This window comes from Lactuca sativa, chromosome 8 (genome assembly GCF_002870075.4).
Source record: "Lactuca sativa cultivar Salinas chromosome 8, Lsat_Salinas_v11, whole genome shotgun sequence".
Taxonomy (NCBI): Eukaryota; Viridiplantae; Streptophyta; class Magnoliopsida; order Asterales; family Asteraceae; genus Lactuca; species Lactuca sativa.
In genome coordinates, this window is record NC_056630.2 from 40,616,717 (window position 1) to 40,638,139 (window position 21,423).

The 21,423-nt window shown below is 31.2% G+C and overlaps 1 protein-coding gene across 1 annotated transcript; it reads right to left on the bottom strand.

Moving 5' to 3' along the window:
- Positions 1–18,679: 18,679 nt before the first annotated feature.
- LOC111914266 (putative HVA22-like protein g) lies at positions 18,680–21,093 on the bottom strand. The gene is made up of 6 exons (XM_023910042.3): positions 20,868–21,093; positions 19,954–19,994; positions 19,759–19,857; positions 19,561–19,617; positions 19,401–19,464; positions 18,680–19,331 (listed from the first exon to the last, which is right to left on the bottom strand). Exons 2-6 carry the CDS (start codon positions 19,983–19,985, stop codon positions 18,822–18,824), a joined length of 762 nt encoding a protein of 253 aa, XP_023765810.1. The 5' UTR covers positions 19,986–19,994; positions 20,868–21,093; the 3' UTR covers positions 18,680–18,821.
- Between the last annotated feature and the right edge of the window lie 330 nt (positions 21,094–21,423).

A 21,423-nucleotide genomic window follows, 5' to 3' on the forward strand; every position in this document is an offset into this window, starting at 1 on the left:
CTTTGACCAAAACTAGCACTTCGTGTGGAACCCATAGTGTTGGCTTTTGTCTTCCCGGTTGTGCGACACCCTTTTGCACTTGTTTTTTTCCTTTACGTCTTTGTGGTGGTGGTGTTGGTTGAGTTTCGGGAACCATGTCTTCTTCTTCCGCGTCATCCGATTCATCGACAAGTTGTTGGTGGTGCTAGGTTTGGGTTTGAGTTTCAGTTTGAGTTTGGGGTTGAGGTTGTTTTGGCGATTATTGATCCGGAAACACAACAAAGTTTGAAAACATTTGCGACGGAACATTTGGAACTTGCATAGGGTAATATTGGCCAATATTTTGGTATTGGAATTGTAGTGGGAATTGAATGGGAGCATCGAGTTGGGGGCGGTAAACTCCTTGCGGGGATGAATCGATAGCAAAAATATTGTGAGGAGGGATGTTTATACTCGAACCATGACTTTTTTTCCGTCGATCGGAACTTGGGGTTTGCTTGTCGGGATTCATTTTTTTTTGTTGATATAAAGTAGAGAGAATAGAGAATAGTGTGATGTTTTTAAGTTATATGTATATATTTATAGTAGTGGTAAAAGGATTAAAAAAAAAAGAAATAAAAAGAAAGTAGCCGTTAACAGCCACAAAAAAAAACACTTTTTACCGTTATTCAACGGTAGCTTTTAAAAAAAAAAATAAAAATGTCGGCCAATCACAACAAGAGAGAGAGAGAGAGAGAGAGAGAGAGAGCGGGAGAGGCTCCCCTCTCCGTTTCCCGCACACACCTTCCCCACACCGATGGTGCGGTGTTTCGCCGGGCGTGAAGCGTCCCGCTTCCTTTCCCCGCACCCGCTCCGTCCAGTCTTATAGTGTGATCCATAGACATACTAATATGTCCTGCAATAAATATCAAATGATTATATAAAATATATATTATAACAATTATTAAATAATATGTTGTTAATTGTAATTAATTCATCATAAAAATCATACTTTTTAACCACATTAGATGTATTAAGGCAAGTATTATAAAAATATAGGATCATTTGTAAACCAACAAGTATAAATATATAGCTAATTCCGGACAAGTCATTAATTATTTTTTTTCTTTTTACTTTTTAATTAGTTATCTAGGGGTAGTTTTGGTATAGATAATTTATCTTCCTAAATTTCAGGCTAATTAATTTTAAAAAGACTCTCTCTCTCTCTCTCTCTCTCGTATGTCCTTTTGAACCCTAACGAGCCATTTTGGTAACCCACTCCGATGGCCAACTCTTCTGAATTGAAATTGCAGTTTGATTCTAGAAATGAATATGATTAGTGGCTGGTTCAAATCGAGATGACGGTGGGTGATGTTAGGAAGATGATGACAATGCCTGCATCAAAAGAAACGAATGGTGGCGATGTTTTTTTAGTCAATAATGTTAAAAGAAAATCTGACATATTTTATATTTTCCAAATTATGTAAGAATATTATTTTTTTCAGTAAAAAATGTTAAATTATTCTTGAAGAATATATTCTTCAATCTTATTCATTTAGAATGCATCACAATATATTGTTTTTTTTTGTTTAATTTTGTTGTTTTTTACACACAATGCATTATTTTTCAGAACGTATTTGGTTTTCAAGAATAAAAACATACATGTCTAGTTATGTATTTACTTCTTTTTCTCTTAAAAATAAAGGTTTAGTGGTTCAAATACATTTATCAATTCATCCATTCTTAAAAGAATAACTTTTATTCTTAAAGCATGAATTCTAATTCTTCAAAAATGTTTTAGGAGAATGTCATTCTTAACCATTCTTAACCATTCTCGTCAATAAACATCTAGCTTCACTAACAAAATTGATACTTTATCATCTCAAAAATGTTTATTTAACAAAAAAATTTGATTCTTAATCATTCTAAAAAAATGTTTATTTAACTATAAAAATCGATTCTTAATCATTAACAAAAATCAATATCTAAATATTCTTTAAGAACGTTTCTAATAACCGGTGATTTAAAATTTAGATAAACAAGTACATTTAAATTGTTTATTTTTCTTATAACCTGTTTAATTTACAAAAATATTTATTTAAATACTTATTTGTTTTATTTTTTTATTAATTCATTTGACTTATTTACCTAGAATGTAGTTACTTTTATTTATTTTTCTTAATAAATTATCATGTTTGCACTTATAATTAATTAACTGTAACTATATAATGAATGATATTTCATGTTAATAATATATATCCTCGTATAACATTTCTTTATTTTTTTTTAATCTAATTGCTAAAATTTAGTCATACATTTACACAATACTTCTAATTCACATTTAATCCTAGTATATATATATATATATATATATATATATATATATATATATATATATATATATATATATATATATATATATATATATATATATATATATAATCTCGTCCTAGAAAATTAACTTAAAAAATTAATTGAAAGTAATCATTACCTTGTTTAATAATATGGAATAATATTATTCTTGTAGAAAAAAATGAGCATTGTGTGGATATCCAAATACAAAATAACGTAATTCATCTTCTTGGAAATTTAATGGAATTTTCAAGTTGGCTAGTTTTTCATTATCCATATTCATAGGATAAGAAATATTTAGTTGGTTTATAGTGTTTTTCTCTTGATAAACCATCAAATGTAATTTATCGGTATTCTTATATGTCTATCATAAGTTCTCCTAATATAGTTCAATACATATATCTATTATATGTCTATCATATGTTCTCCTAATATAATTCAATATATATGTCTATTTAATATGATATTCAACAATTCATATACAGTTTTATAACTTGAGGATTTTGTTTGTTTGAGAAGTTTTTTTTTTATTTAATGAAAATTGTTGTTGCGATTAAATAAACATGGTTCAGTATAACAAGTATTGTCACTTGTATACATAATAATTATTATTATTATTACTAATGGGGCAAAAAATGCTCCCTCTATCAACGATTCATTAACATTCTTTCTCAAAAAATGTAAACACTGCAAGCTTTTCTAGTTGACTATTGATATAATCTCTTCAAGAGCACTTCCAATATCTACGGGCAAATTAAAATATTATTAACTAGGTTATAACTCGTGGAAACCACGGTTAACAAATTAAAGATAATATTAATACTTTAAAAACATAATCATTACTTGATGATTTTCAAACAACTATTATTTACAAAATTAGATGATTGTCTATAATTTGTAATTTTATAATGACCGATTCAAATTAATATGTAACTTTGTAATTTTATAATGACCGGTTCAAAGTAATATATAAATACAATCACGTTGTATAGATTAATAAAAAAAATGATGTTGTTCTATAATGAAATGTAAAATTGAATAGACTACAAAACAAACACAATCAATCATGAAAATGTAATTGTTATATGAAAAATAAAATAAAAATTAGGTATTATACGAAAGAGTTAAATGCATGAAAAGGCAAGACAATGACCACAAAACTAATATAATAATGATTTTAAAAAATAAAATAAAATAAAATAAAAGTATTACGGTTATTTTATACTGACCAAAAACGTTATAAATGCCCCAAAATAAGGACTGAAAAACTGCAAAAAGCTTTTTTGGACGAAAATTGAAATAATCAAATATGTTCAAGGGCCAAATATGGTACTTACTCTAAAAATAATGAGAATATGCAATAAATAAATAAAAATGGATTAAGCATTTTGTTACAGAAATATTATAAAAAGAAACTAATACATGTCGAGTACTAATACATGTCGAGTAGCCTTTGAGGACTTAAACTTGCTTCATCTAAATAAGGTATTTAACCATTGATTTAGGAACATGCTACAAAAATCCAGCATTAAATTTTGATTTATATATTTGACAAAAACATAATAATTGAAAAGTATTATACATATAAGAACAATAAACCATTTTATTCAACCTGTTGTTGTTGTTGCCTACTTCATAATCACTTAACTCCAATAAGTAAAAGATCATTCTACCCAATAGTCAAACTCCTTTCATGGTTATCGCTATTCTTATATCATCTTCTATGAATTTATATAAACATCATTAAACCAAAAAAAAATCAAATTTTCCTCATACCGATTAAGTGAATCCTGTAGATAAAACTGATTATAAATGATCAACTTCTTCATAAGAAGGTGTTGATTCACTCCCTAATATAACTGGCTTCCTGAAGAAAGAAAATATCCATGAGATAATAAGGTATTCTCTATCAAGAATTAGAGCTAAATTAATAATCTGAATGCCAATAAATGAACATTTTATGGCTATTAGAGCTAGATTTTCCAAACTTCCATCATTAAAGCATTTTAACAAACAGTCGGGGATAATTAAAACACATATAATCAATGTCATTTGTGTTACGACACAAAACTTATCAATGTTTGTTTTCAGAATAGGAAGTAACTGAAAGGAAAAAGGGAGTGTTTTTATGTAATAACCTAAAAAACAACTGATTACTGATATAAAGACAAACTCAAGAAAAAATGGATGGGTTTTTTTTTTTTGTTGCAAATGCCATAGATGAAATCAGAAAATAAAACAAATGAAAAATCAAAATAAAAAGAAATTAAAACCTCCGGTACAAAGAGTAGGCTATTACCTTTGAACACGTTTCTGATTTTAACCTCTTTTAGCCACCATCGTTCGGTGATAACCCTAAGAAACCACCCTTCTAAAAAAATCAAATCATAAGTAAAAACAAAGAAATCCTATCGTATAGTCAGAGAAATTGTTCTTTGTTTACCGATTCAACATACATCAAGATGTAGGTACTTATATTCATCTCCGACTGTGAATAGATATAGGCATCAAAATGTTAGTTTTTGAATACCATCTAGTAAATATAAAAAGCTAGTCATTAATAAGGGTTATATTTGAGAGCATTATGCGAGATAGGTTAGGGGAGAGTTTATAGTTGTTTCCAAGTTTCATAAAATCCCAGATTTTGTTGCTGATATATCGCCTTAATTTGAAACATCAATATACTTGGCTAAAATTATGTGATTTATTTAGGAAGCAAGATATAAGATATGCAAGATTAAGGAGAAAGAAGATAAATTCCACGATTAGGGATACTAATCCAATGAGCGGGAAAATAAAAAGCAGGAAAGATAATATAATGCCGCATGGCAAAATAAATACGTAGAAAAGTGGCATGTGGCAAAATTAAGATTTGTTTATTAGAGAGGTAGATTCTCATAACTATTCGAGCTCATGGAAAAAAATACTATAAAAAAGCTTGATTCATCGTTACGCAAAAACTTTTTGCATTGCGATCATCTTTTTTCCTTTATTCGCTTCTTTTTCACCTTGATTTATGAGTTGCTCAAACCCAAAAAAATTAAGACGAACGAATTTAAAACCCGAAAACATGGTTGATTTGTCAATTATGGCGTCAAACTCAATACGATAATTATTGTCATTTGGTGTAAAACTTGTTTCTCAATTATGCATCAAACATGTCATCTTGATTTGTATTGTTTGATCACAAAAATAAAACCAAAGCCAATGAATTGTTGGAGGAATTAGGGTTTATGTTGAAGATCTGGATTTCCCTTGGATCGTGTGAACACTTTCTGAACTGATATTTCTACCTTATGTTTGGGTTGCAAGAAATTCAACTTAGGATAATCCAAGAGGACACTTACGAATTTAGGCACAAAAATCATAAAACAAATTGCTAGAAGGATTCTGTGTTTATTTGAAGAAAAGAGAGCTAATGATTTTCGTGTCTCTTCTCAAAGAAAAAGAGTCGTTTATATAATAAACGAGATTAGGGTTTGTCTCTTAGGGTTGGCCGTCATGGGTTGCTTTGGAAGCAAGTCAGGAAATATGGAATTTAATAAGGATTTGGGGACCCTAGCCAGGGGCTCTGCCTATTGGACCCCGCTAGGGGCGCTGCCCCTTTGGAAACACTGGACCCAGGGGCGTTGCCTACGGACCTCCGACTTATTGTCGAACCGACTTGTAATTCGATCTTATAAATGCGTGCACTCCGTACAAACCCGTACATATATTAGAGTACAAATTATGAAGCTCCTTACCTCACATGTTAGTTCAAATTACATAAAATGACATGGTGACACTAAAATCACCAACAAACCTCCCTCATTTTAGTGTAACCCTTGAACAAACATAACCTTATCAAAACAAAACCAAACTAGTTCATAATGAAAATATCGAAACGATTACAGACTTGTGCACTAAGTCTCTAGTGATCTGCCAAATTTTGTTGCGATTTCACAAACTCAACCGAAATCACACCGTTCATGATTAGTTCTCTAATCATACTATGTCTAACACCTAGGTGTTTAGACTTGCAATTATAAATTTGACTGTATGCCTTAGCTAAAGCGGCTGCATTATCACAAATTATAGAAATAAGTGTTATCGGTTTAGAGCACAAAGAATCTCATAAACTAAATTCCTTAGCCACTCCGCTTCTTTAACACCAGCTGCTAACGCAACAAACTCATATTCCATTATTGAGTTTGTAATGCACGATTGCTTCTTGGAAACCCAAGAAATGACATTTCCCCCAAGCAAGAATACCCAACTAGAAGTTGAGGAAAGGTCCTCCATGTTGTTTATCCAACTTACATCTGAATGACCTTCTAAAACCAAAGGACTCCCCAAGTAACTCAAACCATAATCCATGGTTCCTTTGAAATACTTAAACACTCTATTCACTGTTTGCCAATGTTGAGCACTTAGATTATTGCTCAACTTGCCCATAACAAAAGCAATATCGAGTATGGTACTTGTCATGGCATACATCAAGCTACCAATAGCCATAGAGTATTCCAATTGTGAAATGGGAACGTCATTATTTGGCATTAGTTTCACACTTGGATCCATAGGAGTACTCATAGGAGAACAATCGATGAAATTAAACCGTTTGAGAATTTTTTTTTCAATATAATGACTTTGAGTCATTACCAAACCTTTGCTCATCTTTTTCATTCTTATTACAAGAATTACATCAGTCTCTCCCAAATATTTCTTGGAAAACTTATCGATACCAAAAATCAACATGTCATCTATATACAAGCAAATGATCACTCTAACTCTAGCAGCATCATCAAATCTACTATAAACACATTTGTCACATTGGTTTGTCTTGAAACTAGAAGACAAATTACAACCTGACACCAAAGAACACATATTATTGGTTTAGCCTATCATTAATGATTTAAATTGTTGATATAACCTAAACAAATTGTTTTATTATATATCGAATACGATTAAATGCGAATATACTAAATTTAGGTATAATAGTCGAGTTTAGCTGTGGATATAGATATGAAATAAGGTAACATTATCCTGAAAAGCAACAATTGTATAAACAAAGATGAAAACTATAATTGTTCTAAATTATATATAATATAGGGATGAAAAATATAATTATCATATCAAATAGGGACTAAAGTGACTCAAAATAAGGACTAAAAATGCCATAAGCATAAACTGTATCATTAGCCTAAACTTATAGCAACACCATCAACAACAAAATAGCTTTTGTTCTCACGCAACTAACAGAAACTAAAAGAAAACAATAATAAATCATCTAGATAAACTCAATTCAAGAGGGTGTTTGAGATTTTTTTTTTAAATCCAAAATTGTTGATAAAATCTAATAAATCAATAAAGTTAAAAGATGTTTGGCTTAAAATCTCAATTTTGAACTTATTATGGTTAAAAAAACTCAAAATAAGTTTCAAAAAATCAAGTTTTACATATTTTTTTAAAGCTAATAAAAAAGTTATTTTGAAAAGTGATTTTAGTTTGCGAAAACATTTTTTTTACTTATTGATTTTTCGAAAAACCAATAAGTCAATAAATTGTTTTGAAAAATAATTTCAAACACACCCTTACTAATTTGTATGTCAATTAAGATGTAACTTAGTCGAGCCAACTTGTGAGATATTTTACACCGAATCACAAAATGCTCGGTTCAAGGCGATTCGAGCTACTCGAGTAAATTATTGAGTTGAACACGAGTATTGGAATACTCGGTTCGTGAAACACGCGAGCTTAATCGATCATAGTTATAATTACACTTTTACCCTTTATTTTATTCATATCTACTCTAATAAATTAAGGATTTTTTTTGTCATATGTCACACTCTCATTCAAATTGTCAAATGTCATTTTATAGTTATTTTGAATTAATTTCTTTTCCACATATCATTTTATAGGTTTTTCCATTTTAAAAAATTCCAGATAATACTTTAGTATAATAATTACTCCCTCCGTCCCAATATTATTGTCCACAGACAAAAAACACACAGATTAAGAAAAACATTAATTACCTTTAACTTTATATAATAAAATGACGGTTTTGTCCTTATTTTACATTTAATGTTCCATTAAATGCTTAGTTTGTTAAGTAATCATGAGGGGTATTTTGGTAAAAATATTATTTATTTTTAGAAGTGAACTATTATTTTGGGACAAACCAAAAAGGAAAGATGGACTATAATTTTGGGACGGATGGAGTACAATAAATATAGTAATAAATGAATATCAATTTCATTAATGAACTTACGTTTTTATTTTAAAATTCTCAAATTAAAGTTCATTAGTTTATTTTGCTTATTTATTTAAACTTAAAAGATAAAAAAAATCAATTTTGATAATTCATTATTTTTCTTATTTTCTTATTTATCTAAAGTTCCTAAATATTTAGATTTTTTTATATTTTTTTTAACTAACCCATGTAATATATGAATCTTACATCTAGTTTATATATTATAGAACCACTCGAATCGAACGCACGAGCTTAGTCATATTTCTATTACAATTTAATATAATTTTATTTGTTTCTAATCGAATCTAGTCGAGCTCTTAAGTATTATTACTTTATAGAGCTAGAGGTCGAGCTTGAAAATTAAGACTGGAGCCGAGTTTCGAACTCAAGTATTTTAGTCGAATCGAGTTTCGAACTTGATAATACTCGATCCGACTCGACTCGAATACACCCCTAATGTCAATCAAAAGTTTTGTAAGAACGATCACACAACACAAAGTCGTTATCACTCAACAAGCTTCAAAAGGGTTATCGCATAACATAAGCCTGGTTTAATTTCATCTTGTTCGTTGACAACATAGTTAGATCGACATCCAAATGAAAATCAAAAGCAAAGAAACTAATACACTCCACAGTTTATAAAACAACTTTTTCATTTATTTACCCATAACGACGTTTGATTGGTGATCTTAGAGATGGATGCAGAAGCAACGGTGAAGGTGAGAGAGACGAGTTGGAGGAACGACCCAATTTTGAGTACTGGGTCGGAGTCTTTGTTGGGTCTTCAAGTACTTCTACACGTTCAATCTTCTTGCAACTAAACACGTTTGTAATTTTGCGCCATAGTGATCGTTTCTGTTTTGGTTTTGGATTGAACCACGCTTCTGGTTGTGAGGAAGAAGTGTTATATGCCATGAGAACGATCTTGGAGCTCCAATGGCGTTGAGTTTCAGAAGCTCACATATGGTGTTGTGGCGGAGGGCTTACGCTAATACTTTTAGATTTTAAATGGAAATTCTACTTACTCCAATATATAAATTGGAATCATATGTTGATATAATAGAATAAAATGTTGTATGCCATAATCATGCTGTTTTCTTTTTGTCGCTTTTTAAATAAATCCACCCAAGTCGAACGCTTGCTTAGATCATGAAAGTATTTTTATGTGTCAACAAAGGTTATCTTCTATATAGGAATGATCTAAAATTTGGAGTTGTTCTATTGTTGTTTTCTTTAATAGGAATGATGTAAAATTTGGAGTTATTCTATTGTTGTTTGTGCCTAAAGTCGTGCGTAAAAGGATAGTGGTTATGAATCCATATTAAAACTTGAGGTATTAGTTGCTATGAACTTAAAATTATTATTTTTATATGATATTGTATGTTTTATATACCGTCAAACCAAAATTCCAAGTAGGTATGATAATTTTCGACACGACCCGCGATAAACGGATTTGAGTTGAGTTTTTCTATCCGTCAACCCACTAACCGCCAACCTACCAACCCATTTATTAAACATGTCATATATGAGTTTGTCAAAAAACATACGAGTTGACAAGCCAACCCGTTTAGAATTTTAATAAAAAATTATATACTTTTTAAATATTTTAAGTATTATTCGTAGGGATGTATAATATTAGGATAGGATACCATTGTGTGTTTTAACCTTGCATATTACTTGAAGGTTAAAGTTTATCATAAAGTAGAAAATTGTGTCGGAGAATTGACTTTGTTTTTTGGGAGAAAAAAATGGTATTTTGGCTATTATATTAGTACTTGAATTTATCTATATTTTGTATTAATATTTTAGTTTGAATATGTTTTCATAAATATTTTTAATTTTCATTTGCATCTATAATTTATTCATGTTTAGTTATATATTTTATTTATAGAAGCTGACCCACAAACCCACCAACCCGTGAACCCGTATAAATATGTGGGCTGACAGGTCGTATATGAGTTTATGTTCCAAACCCGCCAACCTGTGACTTGTATAGTTAAATGGGTCGTGTTCGGATTGATGTATTTTGACCTACCAACCCAAACACAATACGATTGCCAGTCTAATTCCAAATTGATGTATTTTGACCTACCAACCCAAACACAATACGATTGCCGGTCTAATTCCAAATATGTTATCTTCATCAAACCATATAAACCTTTTTTGTTGCATGGTGTGAGCCGATTACCCTGAGTCAATTACATGGTTTTTAAGTTAACAAATTATTAGGATATTTTTTTATTTAATTTATGAGTTTTACGATCCTCACGATATTTTGTACGATTTCATAAATAAAGCATATTTAGGCATAGTTTTTTAATCATTATATATATATATATATATATATATATATATATATATATATATATATATATATATATATATATATATATATATATATATATTATTCACAGTCAATCATTTATTTTTGCCGCAAAACGCTCCGGCGTATTAGGCCGACGGAGGATGAGTAATATTCATATACGAATATAAAAAATATGTGTATTCATATATGAATACACCACCTCCCTCCGCCACCAACCACCACCAGCACCACCATAATCAACCACCACCAACAACCATCACCTCCGCCACCACCCACTGTCACCATATTCATATATGAATAATCAGTTCCGTTATATTAATTATATAAATATGGGAAATCTTCAGAAAAGTCCCAATATTTACGGAAAAGTTACACTTTAGTCCCAAGATTTTTTTTTAAACGAAAAAGTCCCGAAAACCGGCAAAAATTTGCAGTTTGACCCTTTTTGACCGGTTGAAACCGGTACCAAATTAATTTGGGACTATTTCATAAACTAATCCAAAATATTGGGATTTTTCTGTAAACGAAAAATATTAGGACTTTTCTGTAAACAAAAATATTAGGACTTTTCTACAAACAGAACCCTTATTATTATTATTATTATTATTATTATTATTATTATTATTATATAAATAAGAATACTATTTTTTGAACTTGTTATTATTAATATTGTTACTAATACATATAAATGCATTAAATGAAAAACTAATATTAATGACATTGTTTAAGGGTTGAGGTGAAGGAGATGGTGATGCTTTTAGCATTGAAATCGTGAATGTCTGCTTGTATATTTTTACTTTGTATATGGTCATTTCATATTTGTTATTATTGTTTTCAATTTAGAATATTAATACTTAACAATTTGAAAGAAGTTGCATATTAATAGTTTAATCTCACTTTGTATATAAAATTGTTTAAGGTATAAGAATTACTTTCCAAATCCAACAAATCCACTACAAACATCTGCATAGGTTACCCATATCAAAATTCAAAAGTATTAATTACAATATTTTGTTTAATAAAAAGTAATAGGAATAATTCAAAAGTGTTAATCAAAATTCAAAAGTATTAATCCAAAAAACATGTCCTATTACTTTTTATTAAACAAGATATTGTAATTAATATTTTTGAATTTTGATATGGGCTACCTATGTAGATGTTTGTAGTGGATCTGTTGAATTTGAAAAATAATCCTTCCACCTTAAACATTTTTATATACAAAGTAAGAAATCCTTCTAGCTTAAACTATTTATAAATAATTTTACAAATATGTAACTTCTTTTAAATTGTTATGTATTATTATTCTGAATTGAAAACAATAACAACAAATGTGAAATGACCATAACAAAGTAAAAATATACAAGCAAACATTTATGATTTTAATGCTAAAAGCATCAACATCTCCTCCACATTCACCCTTAAACAATGTCATTAATATTATTTTTTTTCACTTAAATTCATTTATATGTATTAGTAATAATATTAATACTAACAAGTTCAAAAAATAGTATTCTTATTTATATTTCTTTAATAATAATAATAATAATAATAATAATAATAATAATAATAATAATAATAATAATAATAATAATAATAATAATAATAATAATGGTTCTGTTTGTAGAAAAGTCCTAATATTTTTGTTTACAGAAAAGTCCTAATATTTTTTGTTTACAGAAAAGTCCCAATATTTTGGATTAGTTTACGAAATAGTCCCAAATTAATTTGGTACCGGTTTCAACCGGTCAAAAAGGGTCAAACTGTAAATTTTTGCCGGTTTTCGGGACTTTTTCGTTCAAAAAAAAAATCTTAGGACTAAAGTGTAACTTTTCCGTAAATATTGGGACTTTTATGAAGATTTCCCTATAAATATATATACGTATTCGTATATAAATATACATATCCATATATGTATTCATATATGAATATGACATGTCCCTGAATATGACATATTCTGTCGGCCCGGTACGCTGGAGCGCTTAAGCGGCATATTCAAAATGAGTGACGCATATTCATTCCCTTATCTTAACTTTTTTTTTCTCAGTTGAGCTTTCTTTCTCTCTCTCTTTCTATGTGTGTGTGTGTATATATATATATATATATATATATATATATATATATATATATATATATATATATATCCTTTCTCCTTACTTTGGACTTTATGCCCATGTAATCTCATCTTCTCATTGTCTGACTTTATAATATCCATTTCTTTTGTGTTATGGTTCATGCAAGGTTACCGCTAAGTTATGTTTGTGTTATTGGTTATTTTTATGGTTTACATTTATCATCATCATTATAAAATGTTGTAACATAGCCAACTTCACAAACCCTTATACCTAAATCGATTTTCACTTAACCTATTGGTTCATAACTAATACTACCACCGTCTCCAATTTATTGTTCACTTTGACTTTTGAAGTCTTTATTTATTATTCTTTTTGATATATAATATTTGATGCAAAATATATGAATGAATTGTGTTTTAAATGTCTTTTCATTGTTATAAGTTTAATCAAGTAATATATAACATAAATAAAAATATTTAAGGTCAAAGTTGAGAAATAAAGACTTCAAAAGTCAACAGTGAACAATAAATATGGGACGGATGGAGTATGTCACTAAATGGGACAACTTGATTCTACTATCTAAGATATCCCTCTTGATACCTACTTGAGTCAGCGTAAGCGACTCATAATACCAAGGAATTAGCCACTTTTTGGGTGAGAGCAAAACTAGACCATTAGACCAAGTTAAATGGCATTTCTGGAAGGAAAAAAAAAAGGGGGGGGGGGTGGAGCTATTAAATAGTTAACTCAAAGTTGGGATGGGAATGTGTCACAAAAAGGAAGTGGTGAACTTGGTGATTGTTGCATGTTAGTGTTAGATATTTCTAAGATTCAACATAGCAGTATACAACTCAGAAATAGAATTTTAGATGTGTAACATCTCGATGCTCAGGTACTTCTAAATTCATCCATATAATTCTATTTCATGTCATTTTGGTCCCTAAGTCCAAGGAGTTATGCTTTGAAGCCCTAGTACGCTGGGCACACACTTATGTACGCGGTGTGTACTAGCTTCAAGAGGAAAACCCTAATTTTTAGGTTGTAGGTGGTATTTAAGCAACATTATGTCTCATCTTCCCTCACCTTTTCAGCCTTCACATCCTTTGAGATGCTTTTGCAAACCCTAGCCCTCTTAGTGTGTGTTTTAAGCCCAATAGTGTGTTCTTGGTGTGTTGAAGGAGGAAGATGTTGCATTGACGAGCCTTGAAGTGGAAGCAAGCTTGTGGATTTAGGATCTTTGCCTTCTTGAGAAGTTCAGAAGGTATAAAGTCCATACATTGATGTCTTGGTTGTTAGATCCCATTTTTGGATATTTTATGTTGCTTTTCTTGTCCCAAAGGTCCCATCTTGTGCATGGTTTGTTCTTGTCATTTTGAGTTGTACTTTTAGACCCTATGAAAGGTCCTTAGTCATAAAAATGAAGTCCCTTTGGTTAGATTTTCTCCATGCGTCTTATATGAGGTCTTAATGGACTAAGACCTTGTGTGAAGCTCTTATTAGGCGTGTAGTGTCATAAAGTTGGAAACTTTATGTCTCTAGGGTGTATTTTGGCCACGGATCTGAAATATAGGCTTAAGTGCTTAAGCCATTAAGCACTAAATCGAGTTCGGAGGCTGCGAGGGTACGCCTCGCATACATAGGAGTACGCCCCGCGTACTCGGTCAACCACCCTGATGGTGGTCTTCTTTGAGGCTTCGCGTACCTCCAAAGTACCCCCCGCGTACTCGCATGGGTCAGCCTTGTTGAGTTGACTCGGTTGGGTTGACTCAGTTAACCTAGTGGGTTTGACAAGTTGACTTTCACTTTGACCAAGTTTGACCCTGAGGGTATTTTGGGATTTTGATGGAAGTGGTCACTTGGTGGAAATAGGTATCGGTTAGAAAGCTGAGATTCGGAGTTGGACCTTATCAGTTCTATTCAGTTTGCGAGGTGGGTTTTCCTTATTGCACTTTTGGGTCGAAGGCACCAAAGCCAACCCTTTGGATTGTTATCCTGGTTTATCGCATGCTTGTATGTTGTAGTGATATGTTAGATCTGTATCCTGATATATAGGATGATGCTATGCTCAGTGATCTGTTAGATATGTATAATTGTCTGTATATGCTAGCTAGGGTTTGATATGATATATGTTGATATGTGATGGTATGTTGGATTGAGGCATTCCTACTATGTGCTCAAGGCCAACAGACCTAGGGCTTCCCGGATAGACTGCAGGTCAATGGGGTGTACCAGTCAAGTCGAAGACCCGATGAACATTCCAGATAGGCTGAAGGCCCGGTGAGGCGTACCAATCATGCTGAAGGTTCTGTGTGCATACTAGATAGATTGTAGGCCAGTGGGGCATTCCAGTCAGACTAAAGGCTCTGTATGCATGCTGTTTGCTATTATTATTATGATTATGTGTTGTGTTGGTACTTTGGGGGAAAACACTAAGCTTTGGGATTACAGTTTTGGGTTATGTTTCAGGTACCTCAGATGACCGCGAGAAGGAGAAGGCGTGATCATACACATCTTCGTGTTTTGATTTATGATTTTGGGAAAACTCTGATATTAAACATGTTTTGAAAACTATATTGTAAACAATGATGGTTTGTGGATTGGTTTTAAAAGTTTAATTTGTTCATGAATTTTATGGATGTTACAAGATGGATCAATTATTAGCCGACACAATCTAGAAAATAATTGAGGACCTTGTTAATTGGAGCTCAACAATATAAAGGTACTCAAAAACAGACATCGGATGATTAAGTTATGAATTTTTAACGGACTTTAACTGTCTAAGCCTGTTAAAATATAACTTTAAAAATAAAGTCTAAATTAGCATACAGAGTCTAAACAAAAGTTGTAGATCTCATCGATAGCTATGTGTGGATATAAATAATGTTAAAAACGGAACTCGTATGCGAAAGTTATGAATTTTACAAAATAATTAATTTTTGGATTAACAAGAGGGTGACACGTGTCGTGATCTGGTGCACCCCCTTCCTCCCTACGGCTTGCCACCAGATGCTGACATGTGGCACATTATGTTGGCCGTAATGTTTATGCACACCCAGCGTAACCTATAATAACCCATTACGTCCAACGTAATGTTGCGTATTCCCAGCGTACTGGGCTCATTTCAGCTTATAAATAGAGGCCGAATTTCACTCTTTTCATCACACCTTTCCACTCTATTCTCTCCCAAACTCCCCAAGGCCCTACGATTTGATTCTAGCACTTCCTAAGGGTTAGTAGCAAAGCTCCAAAAACGCCATAAAGCCCCAAGAAATAGAGATTTCGGTTTAGAAGTTCTGCCCGTGCAGAGTCCGATTTTTCGCTAAACCACCTGTAAGTTGAGTTATGCTTACCGTGTTATAATAATGCCTCCTTTTATTTAGGATCTTTAGGATTATTTATACAATACTATAAATAAAGCCTTTCTAGTAAGTAGTTGTTGTTCATTCCTTTATCTCCTCTCTCATTATTGTCGAATCTATACCCCTGTAATCCCTTCTTTTCATTGGCGATTTTATAATTCCAAGTTCTTATACCTTGTGGTTGTTCCTACAAGAACTTCCACCCAGTTATACTTATGTTCTTGGTGGTATTTATTACTTTTGTTTATAATCATGTTTGTAAAACTTTGAGCATCCTCAAACACCATGTCCAAGCGTCCCTATACTCTATCTTCTCCACTTTGAATGCTAAATGGGTATTTTGTTTTATCATCCATAACAACCATAATAAATATGGTGTATAAGTACTTGCCTTTCAAATAGGCATCATCTATAACAATCAATAGTCACAGATGATTCTTGAATGTATGAATCTACAATTGATAGAGGTTATAGTAGTAATGTCATTAGAATGATGTTGGTTAAATAATAGTTTACCACAAAACCGAGCGACATAGAATAATTGGAATCGATCTTGGTCATTTGATATGGGTCATAGTGTCGGGATTTGCCAACTCTAGGTTGTGACAATACCCCAAGAAATGACTTTTCAGCGTTACGATTTAGCAGGTCGAGAGTATGGCTCTTCGATTTTGACTGCCCTAATACGTTATATTCATAGTTTTCATAAAGACATATGGCCTCAAACATGTTTTTGCATGACTTTATGGTCTTATATTGAAAATCTTCTTCAATGCAGTTTAAACCGCAATGCTAGATTCAATACTCCTTCATCGTTGAATATTTTTTTGAAGTAAGACATATGCAATAGGCTCATACATCAATGGTAATCCAGGCTTAATATCAAGTTTCCGGTTCGGTATCAAGAAAACCATAAACTAATAGTCATTTATATGTATATAACCATTACCTGCTTTTCTATCATCATAATTATAGTCATTATTCATTCATTCCAATGTCTTAATCCACCAAATCACCAACAATGTTCTCCTCCTATGATATACCTTTAGAATATTCATAATTATCCCCAAATAGAGATGTTTTACCATATCTATCCAATACCATCTTCACTTGCAATCCTAAATGTACGAATTACATATAGTACATTTTTACCTTTAAGATGGTTAACATACTAAAAAATAGGCAAAACCATTATAGTTCGAACTTGATTGCTTCTAGTTGCTAATCCTTTCCATTAGATCCCATGCCACTTGAAGGATACGCACAAAGTTCGACAACATATAGAATAGCAATATGTAGATACACATAATGAACAATATCTAAATAGTCATTTACCTCACCATCGTCATTTATATAGACAATAATGCCAATAATAAGATATTTATAGGATAGTTAATCTAATTATTAGTTATACGTAATTTTCTAGATACCAAACTAATCAACCACATATAGGTTATACCTATATATTATTGTTACATTCGTTGATATGTACTCCTAAACAAAAGTTGTAAGAGAACCGAATGTTCAATGAATATTTCGTGAAACATGAGGCAAAAAGTTCGTTTATATTTATTTATTTAAAGGTGAATGAACATAAACACAAACACGGTATTTTGTTCATTTAGTTAAAGGAACAAACACGAACAATGGTCTTGTTCCTTCATTCATGTTCGTAAATGTTTGTTTATGTGCGGTTATTATAGTACAATTAATATATAAATTTAATTTTATACAACCAGTAAAAGGACCGGAAATGGAGTTTCTAAAAGTTTTAAATTTTAAAACTTTCAGATTTGATAGAAATATATATATAAAAAAATGCAGCACTAAGTACGAGCAACATACATGAAGTGTCGACCATTAAGTTCTATTGTTCTTGATTTGGATGTTTATGTTCATTTTTGTTCATCTATGTTTGTTTATTTCATATAGGTTCGTTTATATACATACACATGTTCATTTGTGTGTGTTTATTGCATCTTGTTTATAATCGTTTATGTTTTTTTTTAACATCTCAATGAATATAAATGAACGAACTAACATAATTTGATAAAGAAACAAAAATTAACAAGAAGTATCCCCTCGGTTATTCGTTCATATTCGATTCTTTGTTCAGTTTTACTTAAACTATTACAACCCTACGAACACCATGTATGGAGTTTGGACTTGGGCTTAACGCTGAAAATGGGTCCAGTTATGTTTAACAAAAGTTTGCTTGTCATACTAATTTGAAATTCAACGAGTGATGGGTATTGTGTAACCAACTTAAAAGCCATGGCAATGGGCTGTTAGAGAATATTATTCTTTGAGTTTTTGTATTTTAATAAAACAATAAGTCATTTAATATTTTCTTTTATCAGCATGTCATCCAAAGTTTATGAGATTTAAACCTAAAACTCACTCTTCCACCATTAACCAAGATATTATGGAAAATAGAAACATCAATATCCAACTCCCATTTTCCAAACGTATATATTTAGAAAAAGATAAAGACTTATCATCATCATCATCATCATCTCCCACATTCACTGAAGCGATGTTGCTTTCCTTAACCTAGCACGTGTCACCCTCACACTCTCCTTAGCCTCTTCCACCACACTCTCTTTTTTACTTTCTTTTTCTTTTGTCAAAACATCAGAATCCGGCAATGGAGGGTCTTGTGTGGGCCCTACATCCGGTTTCTCTGTTTCACCTGTATCTGTACCAGTACCAGTATTTGAACCAGACGATGATGATGAGCTGGCAACAGGAGATGATGGCTCTTTGGTTTCCTCATGAGCTACTACCTTTTGTGCTTTAAGGTTCAAATCATGCTGACGTGTACTATTATCAGGTTGAGGCTTTGGTGTTGATTGTGAAGCAACATATTGAAGAATATCAAAAGTTTTTGTTTGGATATAATTTCCAGCCTTTTGCCAATATAAAACTGCAGCATCTACAGCCATTGTTCTTAGTTCCATTAAACTTCTGTCAATCTCTCTTTCATGCTTTGAAATATATGGTCTAAAAAACGATTCATATACGTATCCTGTCCCCTGTAATTATCAAACATAAACATGAATATCAAAAAAAAGTTTTTTTTTTTTTAAAGAAAAAAAAATTACCTTTGTTTTGGGGTACCACAAGTATATGAAAAACGCCAACTTTGCTTCACTATACATTGGAACCCTTCACATGTCCAAAACATGAAGAAATATAAAACTATAAAAATAAAAAAGAAGAAGGTGAAGATAAGAATTTATCAGGTTGATGTTTTTTTTTTACCATGAAATAAATGTGTCACCAATTCGTTCAGAAACAGTTAATACAGCAACCAAGATCCTGAAAATAAACATGTTATGAGGGTTTTAAGGATAAAGATTGTGATATTGATATATATATATATATATATATATATATATATTATTACATGATGTGAGGGGCATATTGGTAATAATAATGATAATGATAATAAATAAATACCAGTATTGGCACCAAAAGCGGAGTTGATCGATGTCAGGTTTATTCTTTTCAACTGATTTGAAGCATTCGTAGGCTGGATATGCATAGCCAAACACCATTCTGTGTTTAATTGGAGTAGTTTTTGTCATTAGGGAAACTGAAAGTGAATTGAAATTTTGTGACAATTGAAGAATGAAAAAGTTTTGATTAACTTACACAAGTCCTCTAGTAAGAAAAGATCCAATCATCTTGTAAGCCTGTTAGAAACAATGAACACAATGTTCAAATAATTGCATTTACCATTTCCCACAAATCACATTATGTATGAAACTATGAATATGATAGAAGAAATATAAAGGAGAAACATGGAAATGGTGAATTAGAATCAGTCACCAACTATGAGAAGAGAACAGAAACATGTGCAAGTTTCTTCATATCTACTCTATTGTAATGTATTCATAATTAGAAATTCAAATACTGAAGCTTAAACTAGGAAAAAGGGCATATATCCTACTGAAAGTGACACACTGACAAAGCTCATGTATTTTGTTATCTAAGCATACAAATTGCTAATTTCTGTGAATGTTAACAAAAGCCACAAACACAGAAAAGTGAATTGGAAGCTTTCTTCATCTTACCTATATCAATCAAATGTAAAAACCACAAGCATAATTGTGAGAGACTGGAATCACTTTCTGTTCTATACACAATTTAGGAAAATATTTGGAAGACAAGAAGCAGATGCTCACCTCTATGAGAAGCAGCAAGCTTATATTAATAACAATAAAGATGCTCTGCAACCTAATTCAAGCAATCATAGATTCGTAGGTGCCACATTTAGGAGATGATAATATTCAAAATTGAACTTGAATTGCGAAACTACATCTCTAGGTAAAAGTATAAGCATCGAGAACTCTTAACAAAAACAACAGAAGAGTAACATTGTTTAAAAACCTAGAAATCCGAAATTGATATATCAAGTCGCGATAGAAATTATAGCGATCAACTGAAACTTTGACGACAAAGTATATCACGAATAGCACCATACAGTGAAACAATGATTAAGAACCTTCAAAAGACGTAATGTACGAACAAACGAATGAAAATTTACCGAGAGTTTTAGTTATTACCTTTAAGTAGATGCAACTGAGGAAGCAAAATAACAAAATGCAGTACTCTGGTAACTGATATCGGTCGAAGTGTTGCTACGGATCTCGAAACTATAGACGTACGAGAAGGACAAAAGAAAGCCCCGCCGCCGTTACGCGACGGCGAACGGTTGCGAGGTTTGATGAAGGAGAGATAAGAACAGTACACGATTTTTGCGTAGTTTGAAATTTATCCCATTTTTCTCCCTCTTTTGGCTCAGTTTTTAAGCAATATATTTTTTGAATATTCTATTTGAAATAATAATAAATGATCTGCTCAACCAATTAAATATTGTATAAATATATTTTTAATATCCATATTAAGTTTTATTTATATATATTTCTTATCTCAAAATTAATATAACAACTTTTTATCAAATATTCCAAAATAATCATTTTTATTTTAGATAATCAATAATAATTATCTAAATTACTATCATTTTGTTGATTCATATTATATTTGATAAAAGAACACTTTGAATATTTGTCTGATAGTAATACATTTCACTTGGACTCGTGATCGAATTGATACAGTAAT